This window comes from Mirounga leonina, unplaced genomic scaffold (genome assembly GCF_011800145.1).
Source record: "Mirounga leonina isolate KUSES-001 unplaced genomic scaffold, KU_Mleo_1.0 Mir_106, whole genome shotgun sequence".
Classification (NCBI taxonomy): Eukaryota; Metazoa; Chordata; class Mammalia; order Carnivora; family Phocidae; genus Mirounga; species Mirounga leonina.
In genome coordinates this window covers 3,649,028-3,664,513 of record NW_023270232.1, presented here as the reverse complement: position 1 = coordinate 3,664,513, position 15,486 = coordinate 3,649,028, and the positions used below count along the sequence as shown (strand labels likewise).

The following is a 15,486-nucleotide window of genomic DNA, read 5'->3' as shown; positions in this document are numbered from 1 at the left end:
ACTTGAAAATATTTGGCTTCCAATAAAGATCTACTAGTAAGAGCAATTATGTTTGTAGCTCCTGTCTGATGAAGTGGTAGAACCAAGACACATTGCATGCAACAAAACCAGAATGCAGTTTTTTAAAACTGGAGACTTGCAATAAAGTCCTAGCCTTTCTTACATTTTGTTTTTACGGCATTTAGTTTAACAAAAAGTCCTCAAAGTGTAATAGGGCGGTCTTCCCCTGAAGGGAGTGTATGGCAAGCTGAGAGCAAGGGCAGATGTTCTGTTCTCAGCCACTTTCCTGCTCCCTAGCTCTTTTGCACTTTGGCCATCCATATTCCTTATGGTAGTTTCCTTATTCATCCTATTTCAATAGCTCCTCTTTTTTTTTTTTAAGATTTTAATTTGACAGCACAAGCAGGGGGAGCTGCAGAGGAAGAGGGAGAAGCAGACTCCCCACTGAGCAGGGAGCTTGACTCGATCCCAGGACCCTGAGATCATGACCTGAGGCCGAAGGCAGCCGCTTAACTGAGCCACCCAGGCACCCCGATACCCCCTATTCTTGCCAGTGTTTGCTAATTGGTGAACTACTCCTAGAGATAAATTGAGAAGTTTGTTTCATGGAAGTCTACCTTCCCTATGAGGCCAGCCCCTTGGAATGGAGTGTCACTCGCAGAAGGGAACACCATTTTTTTCCGTTCTCAATCCTTGCTATACTTTTCAATCACCTGGAGGTACTTTTAATAGTATGCACAGGCCTCCTTAGACCAATTAAATGTTCTCTAAGGAGTGATGCCCAGGTTATATATTTTTTTAAAGAATTTATTTGAGGGCGCCTGGGTGGCTCAGTTGGTTAAGCAACTGCCTTCGGCTCAGGTCATGATCCTGGAGTCCCGGGATCGAGTCCCGCATCGGGCTCCCTGCTCGGCAGGGAGTCTGCTTCTCCCTCTGCCCCTCCCGTCTCATGTGCTCTCTCTCTCAAATAAAATCTTTAAAAAAAAAAATTTATTTGACAGAGACACAGCGAGAGAGGGAACACAAGCAGGGGGAATGGGAGAGGGGGAAGGCTTCCCGTGGAGCAGGGAGCCAGATGTGGGGCTCGATCCGAGGACCCTGTGATCATGACCTGAGCCAAAGGCAGACACTTAACGACTGAGCCACCCAGGAGCCCCAGGTTATTCTTTTTTAAAAGTTTCCCAGGCAATTTAATAGTCACAGTTGAGAGGCACTCAAAGTGGGGAGGAGAGGTCCTTAGACCACTTCTTATTTCTGGTAACATCCTAGCTTAAGGCTTTAGATTTGTTCATTTCTGAGGAGAGGTTATGGTCTGCATACACACACTGCCCCTCTAGGTTACAAGTCTACGAGTTGAGACTTCTTTCAAATAAAACTTACCAAATAATGCTTCATAGGTGGATGATGTAAACCACCGATTGAAAGCACACCATTTTCTGTACCACGACGAGCAGTGCTAAACCATCATGTATCATTAATTAGGGTATTCCGACCAGTGAAGCATATACTGCATTAACCAAGGAGACTTGGAATAGTACTAACACAAGGCTTAAAAATTAGCTGTTGTCAAAACATGTACTTAACTACTTAAACTGACCAAACACCACCTTTTAAGGTATGAACTACCTTCCCATTTTGTGCATATAGTGAATGAAGTCGCTATTTTTATTTTTTATACCTGAGGATGAGATTTTTACAGGTAATTTTTTTAAGATTTTTTTTTTTTTTAAGATTTTATCTGACACAGCGAGAGAGGGAACACAAGCAGGGGGAGCGGGAGAGGGAGAAGCAGGCTTCCCGCGGAGCAGGGAGCCCGATGCGGGGCTCGATCCCAGGACCCTGGGATCATGACCTGAGCCGAAGGCAGACACTTAACGACTGAGCCACCCAGGCAGCCCCTACAAGTAATTTTTCTAGTGAAAACAGGACATACCAGGGCAGAGTACTCGTTTAAAATTCCCTTCAAAAGTTTGCTGGTGAGGAAGGCAAGAGTCCTAAGAGTAGGAAACTGCCAGTCAAGGCTTTATTCATCACAGAACACTTTCTAAGGGGCATGCTCCTGGCTTCTTGAACGGTACTTTGTCACTCAAGAACTTGAATGGACTAAGGTTTGCAGGTCAGCCTTGAAAAGTTTATACCAAATGTGGTCTGCAGTCATTGTCCACACCTTCCTGTGTTAAGACTCGTGTTACCATCCGTGAGGCACTATGCTTTTATAGCATATACACTCTTTGAGTTCACTCTATTTCCACTATTCTCTCGTCTTCCTAATACCAAAGTCCTGAACCTATGTCCGGGCTTCCGTATGTCCAGTTCTTAGACCCTGTCTTGCCGCTCCCCCACTTTTCACCTACAAAGGTTCCTGGGCCTGTAACTGAAATACTAGTTTTGAAACTTGGTGAAGCGCCAGCTGCTACAACCAGCAGTACCAGTGTTTGCTGCTGCTGCTGTGAGATTTTATACCTTGAACAATGTAATTTAACAGAAAAAAGTCAAATGACAATTTTAATAGACTTTAAAACAGTGTACAAGTATAAAACACTGGTTTTGTATTTCAAAAGTTGGAGGAAGATATCCAGTCATTAAACAGTCTACAAAACATATGCCAGTAGATTACATAAAAGACTATGTACAATATAAAAAGCTGAAAACAGTCTTCACTGTAAAAATAATTTAAAACAAATTTTTCAATTTAAAATATCATCTATAGCACAAGCACACATCATGCAAATGGAAAACTAAATACACTGCATTCTTTAGTGTAGCCAAATAAATTCAGATTGAAACATCTTTTAGGTAGGGAAGTGGCCATTCAATAAAACTTTTCTCTCTGGCAGTAATGGTCCTAGCTGGGTATTTTATGCTTAAAGAACAGCTATATTTTAAACCCTTTTTAAAAACTGTAATAAATACTAAAGCAACATAGGAATACTTTATAATTTGGGAGTAATGTGGGGTAAAGGTCTGGTAAATAAATTGCTCTGTGCAATTTTATAAAGTATGAACTTTTTTTTGAAAGGCTAAGAAGCTTCTGCAGCTGAAAAAGTTTGATCTCTAGTTTTAAGGCAGGCTAAGCTTTTAAATAAAGATGTTATAGGAACTAATTTCATTCATTAACTATTCTGCTACTGCAAGTTACATCATGTTCATCTCCATAATACGAGGCTAGCAGTTTTGGTGTCTATTACACCAAATCCTCCCAACAGGAGACATGTACTTATAATTAACATCTTAGTACTTTGGAACCGTAATCAGGGGCCTGTTGCTCTCCTCATTAATGGAAAAGAAAAGCAGCGGTCCAAAATATTACACTCTCCCCAGATGAAGTACCATTATTATAGGTTCATAAAGGCTTTGCATATTCACATCTTGGCAGTTTAATACTTGTGGGAAAGAATCGATGCGAGCTCTACCACAGTGATAGGTATTTAAACAACAAGGGCAAATATTCTTGAAACTAAGGGTACCCAGACAGGCACTACTGTTTCTAAAGCAATTGAAACATGTCCAAAGCATTTATTTTTTTCAGGTTAGTTTTATAAAGGAGCCAATATAGACATTACTACATGTCCACAGGAAGTACAAAAGCCATCTTCATTTCACCAATACAAGATTCCTGAAACTCTTAGCACCAAGTCTTACTTTAAAAAGCAAAGACAACTGAGTGCTCTCCCACATATTGTTGACTTCCTTCTACACACTGCATGCCATGTGATTTTTAAAAAGTTAGCTGCCACAAGTTTTGGAAAATGCCAGTGTTTAAAAATAGGTAATTGTGCTAATAATCAAAAGTTTTAGCAGAACAGACATTTAAGGAGTTCAAACCATTCAATGTTACAAAGAAAAGTGTGAAAATACCATTCTTTGGTCTAGATAAGCTGTTCCCTTTACATTAATTTAACATTCCAATGGCTTTTGAAAACTTTAAAATGTTGAAACGCACTAGGCAAGAACAAAATTATATATACATATGGATGTATCATACAAATGAACCTTTAAAAGAAAAGTTCTGACCAATAGGTGATTAAAGATACTTAGTACCCTTCTTTTAAAAAAAGTTAGTGTTGAGTGTACAAGTACAGAAATAAGAAGTTAAAAATTACCCATGGAAAAAAAATCTATTTTACCAGTCTATAAATATTACACCTTTCTGGTTTCCTTGCTCTGTTGAATTCACAAGTAAACATTCATTTTCACATGCTAAAGTTCCTAATGCTGGTGGAACAATTCCTGTACCTGGACAATTATTACATTATGATTTGTTTGATGGATAGTTAATGTCTGTTCCTTCCTGTTTCATGCATATAGCTTCACTGACTGCCTCTTGATCACCTCCACCAATTCCAAATCCAGTTCCTCCAGCTCTCTCATTAACATCAGCTTCATCTTCCAAACCATTGTAAAATTCTTCAATCTCACTTTCATCCTCCAAGTGTTCTTCTAAACTTGGACTCTGGCATGTTCCACTATCACTGTTACTGCCACAAGAACTAGAGGATAAGACGTCATCTTCAGAGTCCGAATATACCTCAGCGCCATGGAAAATATAACGATTTGGTGGTAAAAACAGATACTGGTTACCTGAAATACAGTAATAAAAGAGAAATAAGTTATTCCCAGTTTTCTAAGACTCATTTGGTCTAATTACAGGTTCCAGCTCTGCCTTTTACCTGCGTATCATCACTAGAGGCTATTACTATAGTGTTCTTCAAAAACAAAGTGCTCACTCCTAGCTGCAAGTCAGTTCTGCCACCAACCAGCTTTGCTATTTGGGCAGTTAATCTCTATGCCTCAATTTCCTCATCCAGAAAATTAAATAATTTTCACAACTCTATCAACTAAGTATGAATAAATGTAGAGAACCATGTACAATAAAGGCTATTTAACCAACTCCTTTGAACAGAACTCATGACATGAAATATCCAGGCTTGCCTACATTGCTCAATTCATGTTCACTGAATAGAAATTCATTAAAGCACGTACTATGCCTTCAAAACACCATCATTATTTTCAAATAGTTTTAATTCCATAATGGCTTGACCACCTATTCAAAAGTGGTTTGCAGGCAATAGCATCACCTGAGAGTTTATTAGAAGTTCAGATTCTCAGGCCCCACCTAGTGAATCTGAATCTATTTTTACAGAAGTCCTATACAAAGTATGAGAAACACTGATCTAGCACTGGACGTTAAACTTTCTTCAGTCCCCTCCCAAATTTGCATTCATAGTTTAAGATGTGACCCATGATGGTAAGGACAATTCCCTCTCTCCCCTAAGCTATGGGTCCCAGGTTTCTGGTGGGAACTTTTAAAGATGAAATAAATTTTCTACCCTTGAATTCATAAGAACAAGTAACTTCTAACTTAAGCCTGTTTCTACACATAATAAATGTATTTATTGCACCACATCCCAGACTGATTCACAAAAGCCTGGCTACTAATATAGTTGATCTGAAGTGACACACCACCTGCCAAGCATATCTAGGTTTCTCTTCAAAATGGCTTTCAAACTTTATACCCCATCATGACCAAAGTTCTCACTTTGAAACAACCTAATATGTGCACAACAATTCTGATCTGAACCCACAACATTGATTTCACATTCCATGAACAGATCACAAATTGCTATGTGAAAACCATATATTTCCTTCTATTTTGGAAGAATTATTCTTCAGTTTTCTAAGCTACTAGTGTTATATTTCCATGATTGGAAGAGGGAGTGCCTCTATTCTAGCTACTAACAGAAAAGTCCATCTGCTACTTCTCAGTATCTTTTGTAAGGGGTCCCAGCACATGGCTGTTGTGCATTTTACTATTGTTTTGGTCCATGCTTCTAAAAACTGCTTCATTCTGTCTTAGCCCCCCTGATAAACAGAATAATCTATTATTTCTCAGCCCAAGAATCCTGTACCTATTTTGTTTTTGCCTCCTCTTGGGAACCATCAAGACAGACTTAAAAGTTTGCCTCATCTATGCTCCCACATTCTCTTTTTCAACCTTGATCTCACCAACAGAAATCACAGTAAACAAAAATAAGACTAGTGTGGTAATTTGTTTTTAACAGCTGCAATTTTACACTCTACATCACAGTTATCTTTTTAAATTCTCACAATGCTGAAGTATATGCTATTTGATTCCCATTCTTCAGATTAGGAAACAGATTAAATAACTTTGCTCTAACTAGATCTGAGACAACTCAGGTGTAATTCCAAAGCCTGCCCCTTTAAGGCCTAAACTGGTAGAGAAAAATCTAAAGACTGCTCCAGGTTTAATCTTTTGTTTCCTGGGGCCAGCAAAGAGTTTTCTGTTTGACCCATCTGTCAAAAAGATACTCAAAAGAAATCTCCAGTGTTAAAGTGTTCCAGTACATAGGCAGACTGTATATAGTAAATACCAGTATTTACCTAACTATAAACAGTTTTTAAGTAGACTCCATGCCCAATTTAGGGCTTGAACTTACAACCCTGAGATCAAGAGTCACATGCTCTACCAACTGAGTCAGGTGTCATTAAATGGCAATTTTTCTTCTAGCTCTTGCCACATTTGCAAACATAAGCATTCTTCTATGCTTTTCCTAGTTTCTCCTGGGAAGTTGTCCCCTCTTTTAACTCCCTATTTACTGTTCAGACCAAAGTCAGAAGTTAGGTTTTTGAGCTTTTGCACAGCTAAGGAAACAGTCAACAAAACCAAAAGAAAACCAACAGAATGGGAGAAGATATTTGCAAATGACATATCAGATAAAGGGCTGGAATCCAAAATCTATAAAGAACTTATCAAACTCAACACCCAAAGAATAATCCAATCAAGGAATGGGCACAAGACATGAATAGACATTTCTGCAAAGAAGACATCCAAATGGCCAACAGACACATGAAAAAGTGTTCAACATCGCTCGGCATCAGGGAAATCCAAATCAAAACCTCAATGAGATACCACCTCACACCAGTCAGAATGGCTAAAGTATTAACAAGTAGGGAAACGACAGATGTTGGCAAGGATGCGGAGAAAGGGGAACCCTCCTACGCTGTTGGTGGGAATGCAAGCTGGTGCAGCCACTCTGGAAAACAGTATGGAGGTTCCTCAGAAAGTTGAAAATAGAGCTACCCTACGACCCAGCAACTGCACTATTTACCCCAAAGATACAAATGTAGTGATCCGAAGGGGGCCTGCACCCCAATGGTTATAGCAGCAATGTCCACAATAGCCAAACTATGGAAAGAGCCTAGATGTCCATCAACAGATGAATGGATAAAGATGTGGTGTATACACACACACACACACACAAACGGAAATATTATGCAGCCATCAAAAAAATGAAATCTTGCCATTTGCAAGGATGTGGATGGAACTAGAGGGTATTATGCTAAGCAAAATAAGTCAATCAGAGAAAGACAAGTATCATATGATCTCACTGATATGAGGAATTTGAGAAACAAGACAGATGAAACAAGATGAAATCAGGGAGACAAACCATGAGAGACTCTTTAATCTCAGGAAACAAACTGAGGGTTGCTGGAGTGGAGGGGGGTGGGAGGGATGGGGTGGCTGGGTGATAACATTGGGGGAGGGTATGTGCTATGGTGAGCACTGTGAATTGTGTAAGACTGATCAATCACAGACCTGTACCCCTGAAACAAATACATTATGTTAATTTTTAAAAAATTAAAAGAAAAAGTTGGGTTTTTGGAAAGCCTTCTATAACCTAATCCCCTCCAAATAGCATCTACATTTCTTAATATCACCTATTTTGTTTATTCAGCTATTTTTATAATTATACACAAACATCAAAAGATTGATCACTGTATATCCAGAACTACTACACAGTGTGCCTGGTATGGAAAAGGTACAAAGGCTTATCCAAATGAACTGAAATTCATTTATGGTAAAGGATTAGAATAAGTAGTATATTGTAAATGGAATGGGACTTAATGTTTTAAATTGTACAAGATTGTTACATCTAAGTTAGAATATTTTTGTTTTTACTTTTATTTCATTAGGATTTTTCACCCTACTACTTGTTAAAGAGTTCTTACGTGTCAAAACAGGATAGATGTGTTGCATTTCTATGCACCAATAATGAAGTAGCAGAAAGGGAAATTAAGCAATCCTATTTACAACTGCATCAAAAACTGAGAGACCTAGAAATAAGTTTAACCAAGGAGGTGAAACACCTATACTCTGAGAACTGTAAGACATTGATGAAAAGAAACTGAAGAAAACAAATTTAAAGACCTACTATGTTCATGGATTGGAATTATTATTATTAAAACATCCACATTATTCCAAACAATCTATAGATTCAATGCAATCACGTCCACATTATTCCAAACAATCTATAGATTCAATGCAATCCCTATCAAAATACCAATAGCATTTTCCACAGAACTGGAATAATCCTAAAATGTTTACGGAACCACAAAGACCCCGAACAGCCAAAGCAATCTTGACAAAGAACAAAACTGGAGGGATCATGCTCCCGGATTTCAAACTATACTATGAAGCTACAGTAATCAAAACAGTATGGTATTAGCACAAAAATAAGACACAAATCTATGGAACAGAATACAGAGCCCAGAAATAAAACCAGACTTATATGGTCAATTAATCTATGACAAAGAAGGCAAGAATATGCAATGGGGAAAAGACAGTCTATTCAATCAATGGTGTTAGGAACACTAGACAGCTACACACAGAATGAAACTCAAACACTTTCCCACACCACATGCAAAAATAAACACAAAATGGATTAAAGACCTAAAAGTAAACAATGGAACTATATCAAACTAAAATTTTACACGTGAAGGAAACCAACAGAATAAAAAGACAACCTACTGACTGGGAGAAGATACTCAGCAAATGTTTCCGATAAAGGGTTAACATCCAGATTATACAAAAACTACAGCTCAATAGCAAAAACACCCAACCCGATTAAGAAATGGGCAGAGGCACCGAATAGGGGCGCCTGGCTGGCTCAGTCCGTGGAGATTGTGACTCTTAATCCCGGGGTTATTAGTTTGAGCCCCACATTGGGTGAAGGGATTACTTAAAAATAAAATTTTTTAAAAAATGGGTAGAGGCCCCAAATAGACATATTCCCATAGACAATATACAGATGGCCAACAGACACATGAAGATGCCAAACATCATTAACCATCAGGGAAATACAAACTGACACCTTAATGAGATCACCTAACACCTGTCAAAATGGCTATTATCAAAAAGACAAGAAGTTAACTGTTGGCACAAATATGAAGAAAAAGGAACCCTCATAAACTGCTGGTGGGAATGTAAACTGGTGCAGCCACTATGGAAAACAGTACAGAGGATTCTTAAGTTAGAAACAGAAAACTAGAAATGAAAATAAATCCAGGGGAGCCTGGGTGGCTCAGTCACCGAGCATCTGCCTTCGGCTCGGGTGGTGATCCCAGGGTCCTGGGATCGAGCCCCGCATCGGGCTCCCTGCTCTGCGGGAGGCCTGCTTCTCCCTCTCCCACTCCCCCTGCTTGTGTTCCCCCTCTCGCTGTGTCTGTCAAATAAATAAATAAAATCTTTAAAAAAATAAAAATAAAAATAAATCCAGCAATTCTACTTCTGGGTATTTTCCTTTAGGAAAGCAAAAAACACTAATTTGAAAAGATAGATGTACTGCTATGTTCACTGCAGTATTTATTTACAATAGTCAAGATATGGAAGCAACCTAAATATCCATCGAGATAAACGGATAAAAAAGATGTGCTGTATATAAAGAATGGAATATTACTCAGCCATAAAAAAGAATAAAATCTTGCCATTTGAGACACAGATGGACCTGGAGGGTATCATGCAAAGTTAAATAAGTCAAAGACAAATACCATATGGTTTCACTTATATGTGGAATCTAAAAAAACAAAAGACTCATAAAAACAGAACTGGTGGTTGCCAGAGAAGGGAGGGTGGAGTGTTGTAGTAACTTTGTATGGTGACAGTACTACACTTACCATGGTAATCATTTCCTAAGGTATATAATCACTATGTGGTACACCTGAAACTGATATTATGTGTCAACTATACTTCAATTAAAACAAAAAACTGGGTAGAAGCTATTCCTAATATTCTGTTGAGAAGGATCAGAGATGTTTTCTAGATCTGAGACAACACAGCATAGTGGTTAAGAGGACAGGCTCTGAGGATTGACCTGGAATCCAATTTGGCTCTTCCATGTCCTAATTGTTACCTTGCACAGTCCTTAACCTCTATGGTTCTCAGTTTCCCCACCAACAGCAGAGAAGCAGTAACAGTTCCTACTTCATGAGATTAAAATCAAATAATGTATATAAATAAAGCAGCTGCCCTATAGCAACCACTCAAATCTCAGTCATCAGTTCTATCAGCTAAAGCTCACCAGACAATGGCAGAGCACAGTTTATTTTCCAATTTTCTTCTCAATTCAATGCTTACCTTCTCATTCCCTGGAACACAAGGTACAGAGAACATTTTAATTTCTTCCCCTACTGTAAGATACCACTGGTTTAACCTTTTTCTAGCCTAAATTCTCAACTTTACAGTTTCTCTAAACACAACTGTTACATTTAGCTGCATAAAGCTACCCTCTATCAACTAACCTGTCAAAATTGCTTATTTCTTACAAATATTGTTAAATTATACCTTCAAAACGGTAAAATAAGGATACCTCCAACAGCATTCCCTTACCATCAAGCCGTTTGCTAATCTGCTCCTTTGCAAGTCTAGGTGGCCAGCACTTCCTCACCGTGTCAGCAACTGAAGTTCTTTCATTTTTTTCCCCAGTGTTAGAGCCAACGTTCTTCAAATCTGGACTTTCCAACTGTTCAGTAACACTTTCAATGTTCCTAGTAGAATTCTGTCCTTCCTGTGATTTTTCTTCCATACAATCTTTTGATTCGGACACACCAGGATCATCAACATTACTCCTAGTTGCTTGGTCTAAAAGTGTAACAATCGCTGAAGAATCTGGTGGTGAAGTTCTTTCTGGTGAACTTGAGTCTTCTGAAATATTAAGAGGCGTGGGTGGCAAATCTGACAAATGAGCCAACTCTTTTTGTGTTCGTGGAGGTTTTTCAGTAATTTCTGAAAGCTTTACAGGGTTGCAGCAAAGTTTGGCATATTCACCACCTAACCTATGACATAATTCATTTATTATAACATCACAGTCTCCAAGAAGCTCTACATCAAAATGCAGATGAGGCAAAGGTTCTCTATTTATTAATATCTGAGGCACTTCATGGGGTATGGAACCTAAAAAGAAGATGAAAAATACGTAAGGAAAAGGTAAGGGAGCTAATAAAACCACAACAAATACACTATGCCAAAATTTAACATGCTCCCAATACCAAAAAAGAAACCCACCGCTACTACTTAACCAAGCCATCACATTTCATCAAGCTATCAAATAAACAGATGGGCAGTTAAGCATCTTTATACAATTTCAGGTCCTGCTTCCCATCACCTGATTACCTCTTGAGCAGTCTTCTCAGGCTTTTCTACTCTGTACCTCAATTTTCTTGTCTGTTTAATGGGGATAACAGTACTTTTTGACAAGGTTGTAGTCAGAATACATCAAGTGCATAGAAGAGCTCTTGGCACATAGTGATAGTTATTCTATCAAAATAGCTCCTGAGAGTGTGGGGAAATTCATACAAGTCCATTTTCCACCATTATATGCCTGTGTTTTACATGTTTTAAAAATTATCTTTGCGGGGCGCCTGGGTGGCTCAGTTGGTTAAGCGACTGCCTTCGGCTCAGGTCATGGTCCTGGAGTCCCAGGATCGAGTCCCGCATCGGGCTCCCTGCTCGGCAGGGAGTCTGCTCCTCCCTCTGACCCTCCCCCCTCTCATGTGCTCTCTCTCTCATTCTCTCTCAAATAAATAAATAAAATCTTAAAAAAAAAATTATCTTTGCGTATCAGCAACACAGTATTATACAGAGCCCCACAGAAAGCTTTTAAGAATTTCTCTGCTTACCTTTAAAGAGAAAAAAATAACTCAAAAATAAAGGAACTTATTCATTAAATTTTATCCTATATTCTACTGTCGAAGAATTTCACAGCTATTTTGGGAAGACTAAAACTCATAAAGCCACCACATGTAGGTAGGAAAAAGATGCACAATCGTAGAGCTGAACTCCTGTTTCTTCCAATTGTTTGCTCTGGCTTGCCTATATGATTGCTGATGTAGAGTTCTAATTTAATTCTCTGATTAAGAGTTTGATTTTCTTGGGGTGGCCGGGTTGCTCGGTCAGTTAAATATCCCTCTTGGTTTCAGCTCAGGTCATGATCTCAGGGTCCTGAGATCAGCCCACGTCCGGCTCTGCATTCAGCACGGAGTCCACTTGGGATTCTTTTCCTCGTCCTTCTCTCTCCGCGCCCCCCCCGCTCCTCCCCCTGCACGCATGCGCTCTAAAATAAATAAATAAAATCCTTAAAAAAAAGTTTGGGGACACCTGGGTGGCTCAGTCAGTTAAGCATCTGCCTTTGGCTCAGGTCATGATTCCAGGGTCCTGGGACTGAGCCCCGTGTCAGGCTCCTGAGCAGGGAGTCGGCTTCTCCCTCTGCCTCTCCCCCTAGCTTGTACTTACTCACTCTCAAATAAATTTTTTTTAAATCTTAAAAAAAAAACACCTTTCTCCCTCACCTTTTAGGGCACACCTGATGCTACTGAATTATTCCCTCTATCTTCCTGCCTTGCTTCCTCACTAGAGGGAGAAAACAGATAATATGAGAGCACATGTTAAATATTCCTGAGAGCAAAAGGGACTTAAATTATATTTGAGCATTTTCATACACACAAACACCACATACAATGATTATGACAAGGCATGACTGTTACTTTTTTTTTTTTCAAAGAGAGAATCCCAAGCAGGTGCTACGCCCAACACAGGACCTCACAACCCTGAGATTATGACCTGAGCTCAGACACCCAACTGACTGAGCCTCTCAGGTGCCCCAAACTTTTCTTTCTTATTCTGTTATTCTTATAAAAACAGACCAATCATATTGAGCCCCCAAATTCTCTTACATGAGTATATTACACTTCTGGATTACACTTGTATCTAGCTATACATCTGAACTTATTGGATGTAAAATCAACTAAATTTGAACGATCAACAACTATAATCAAATTAAGACTAGAAACACATAGATTAAGGACTGTTTCCTAAGCATTATATAAATTAGCTGAAGCTAACTCCTGTCATAATAAAAACATACTCCACTAAAAAGCTGTTTTCCTTTGTCTTAATTTTTCCCTTTCCCACACCCCCGCACCAAAATGTTAGATTAACCAATCTTCACGAATGTGAACGTCACCTAAGAAATAAAGTTTGGCTCTTCACCACTCTTTAACCATAAAGAGAATAAGATCACCGGGGTCCACTGTACAGACCCACAACCTATGGCAATCTATATAGAAATACTCTCTAAAAATCATCACCAACTTACTTGGAATTAGTGCTACTGGTCTTACTTTCAGGGAAGACCCAATAACAATGAGGAGATCAACTTCATCTTTGTCATATTTCATGGCTCTATGAAACTGCTCTGGTAAATTTTCACCAAAAAAGACAATCTCTGGTTTCATGATAGCAAGTGGCTCATCAGCTGGGCACCTAGGACAACGAGGAACCACCTACATGTTCCAGATTTTGGTTGAGATGGGGAGGAAAAGGGAAAGCACTCAAGTTAGAAATAATCATAATCAACATTTACGCACTTTCCAAGAATGCATTTCAAAATTATCAAAGAAGTTGAATCACTATATTGTATATCTGAAACTAATATAAATACTATAATAGTTAACTATACTGGAATTAAAATTAAAAACTTAAAGAAGAATAATTAGAATTCCCACATAAAAAAAGTGTTTTCAAACTGAAGTGTAGAAGCATATGAAATGAGCCATGTGCTTAAGTGCTTGGGGGATGGGGGGAATTATCAAAGAAAACAAAAAAGCTATGGATAAATAGGGAAAACTGGATACTACCCTCAATGGCAATGTCAACTATCAATGACTTTACCAACATACAATGAAATACAATGGTGTTATTATCTAAGTATGTAGCTACTGTAATAGCCATGAAGACCTACAGTTGATATTTAAGAGTCCACTGCAGATTAAGAAAATCCAGCACTTGTATATATGTACACATACGACTTAATCCTTTAAAAAAAATGTAAGAAATGATTCCATTTTAATGATATTCTCCACTCATAATTTTAACTATATATGCAGCTAAGCACATAAAATTTGTATCTGGATGGTTCTTATCCTCTGCCATTATTTTCCCATATTTCTTTTTTGGGGGACAGTGATCATACATGAAATACCTTTTACAGGGAACCCTCCCACACTGTTGGTGGGAATGCAAGCTGGTGCAGCCACTCTGGAAAACAGTATGGAGATTCCTCAAAAAGTTGAAAATAGAGCTACCATGTGACCCAGCAATTGCACTACTGGGTATTTACCCCAAAGATACAAATGTAGTGATCTGAAGGGGTACGTGCACCCCAATGTTTATAGCAGCAATGTCCACAATAGCCAAACTATGGAAAGAGCCAAGATGTCCATCAACAGATGAATGGATAAAAGAAGATGTGGTGTGTGTGTGTGTGTGTGTGTGTAATGGAATATTATGCAGCCATCAAAAAACCCAAAATCTTGCCACTTGCAAGGACGTGGATGGAACTAGAGGGTATTATGCTAAGTGAAATAAGTCAATCAGAGAAAGACAGGTATCATATGATCTCATGGATATGAAGAATTCTTAATCTCAGAAAACAAACTGAGGGTTGCTGGAGTGGTGGGGGGTGGGAGGGATCGGGTGGCTGGGTGATAGACACTGGGGTGGGTATGTGCTATGGTGAGCACTGTGAATTGTGTAAGACTGTTGAATCACAGACCTATACCCCTGAAACAAATAATACATTATATGTTAAAAAACAAAACAAAACACGAAGATAGTAAGAAGGGAAAAATGAAGGGGGGGAAATCAGAGGGAGAGACGAACCATCAGAGACAATGGACTCTGAGAAACAAACTGAGGGTTCTAGAGGGGAGGGGGATGGGGGATGGGTTAACCTGGTGATGGGTATTAAAGAGGGCACGTATTGAATGGAGCACTGGGTGTTATTCGCAAACAATGAATCATGGAACACTGCATCAAAAACTAATGATGTAATGTATGGTGATTAACATAATAAAATTTTAAAAAAAGATTAAAAAAATACCTTTTACAATAACTTTTTAAATGTTTTAAAGGATTACCAAGAACTAATTTAAGATTCAAAATCCGACAGGAACTAAAAGGGGAAAGTAAGAGAAACTAATATAGCAACATCTCAAGTATGATTTATTTTAACTTAGATATTAAGAAGCCAATTTCATTTTAGAGACATTATAGAGCAATGTTTTCAACTTAAGGGATTAAAAGGTTCTTGTATATTTATTTCATCAGAGTTCCCAATGGTAATATTATCT

The 15,486-nt window shown here is 38.6% G+C and overlaps 1 protein-coding gene across 2 annotated transcripts in view; it reads right to left on the bottom strand.

Annotated features, from left to right (window-relative positions):
- Positions 1-2,477: 2,477 nt before the first annotated feature.
- Positions 2,478-15,486, bottom strand: part of LOC118017855 (NAD-dependent protein deacetylase sirtuin-1) — a 29,693-nt gene continuing 16,684 nt past the window's right edge. For both annotated transcript variants that reach the window (XM_035016158.1, XM_035016168.1), the window contains 3 exons: positions 13,452-13,638; positions 10,688-11,251; positions 2,478-4,581 (listed from right to left, as the gene is read on the bottom strand). In XM_035016158.1, coding sequence (XP_034872049.1) covers positions 4,253-4,581; positions 10,688-11,251; positions 13,452-13,638 — 1,080 coding nt within the window. In that variant the 3' untranslated portion in view covers positions 2,478-4,252. The remainder of the gene's footprint in view (positions 4,582-10,687; positions 11,252-13,451; positions 13,639-15,486) is intronic.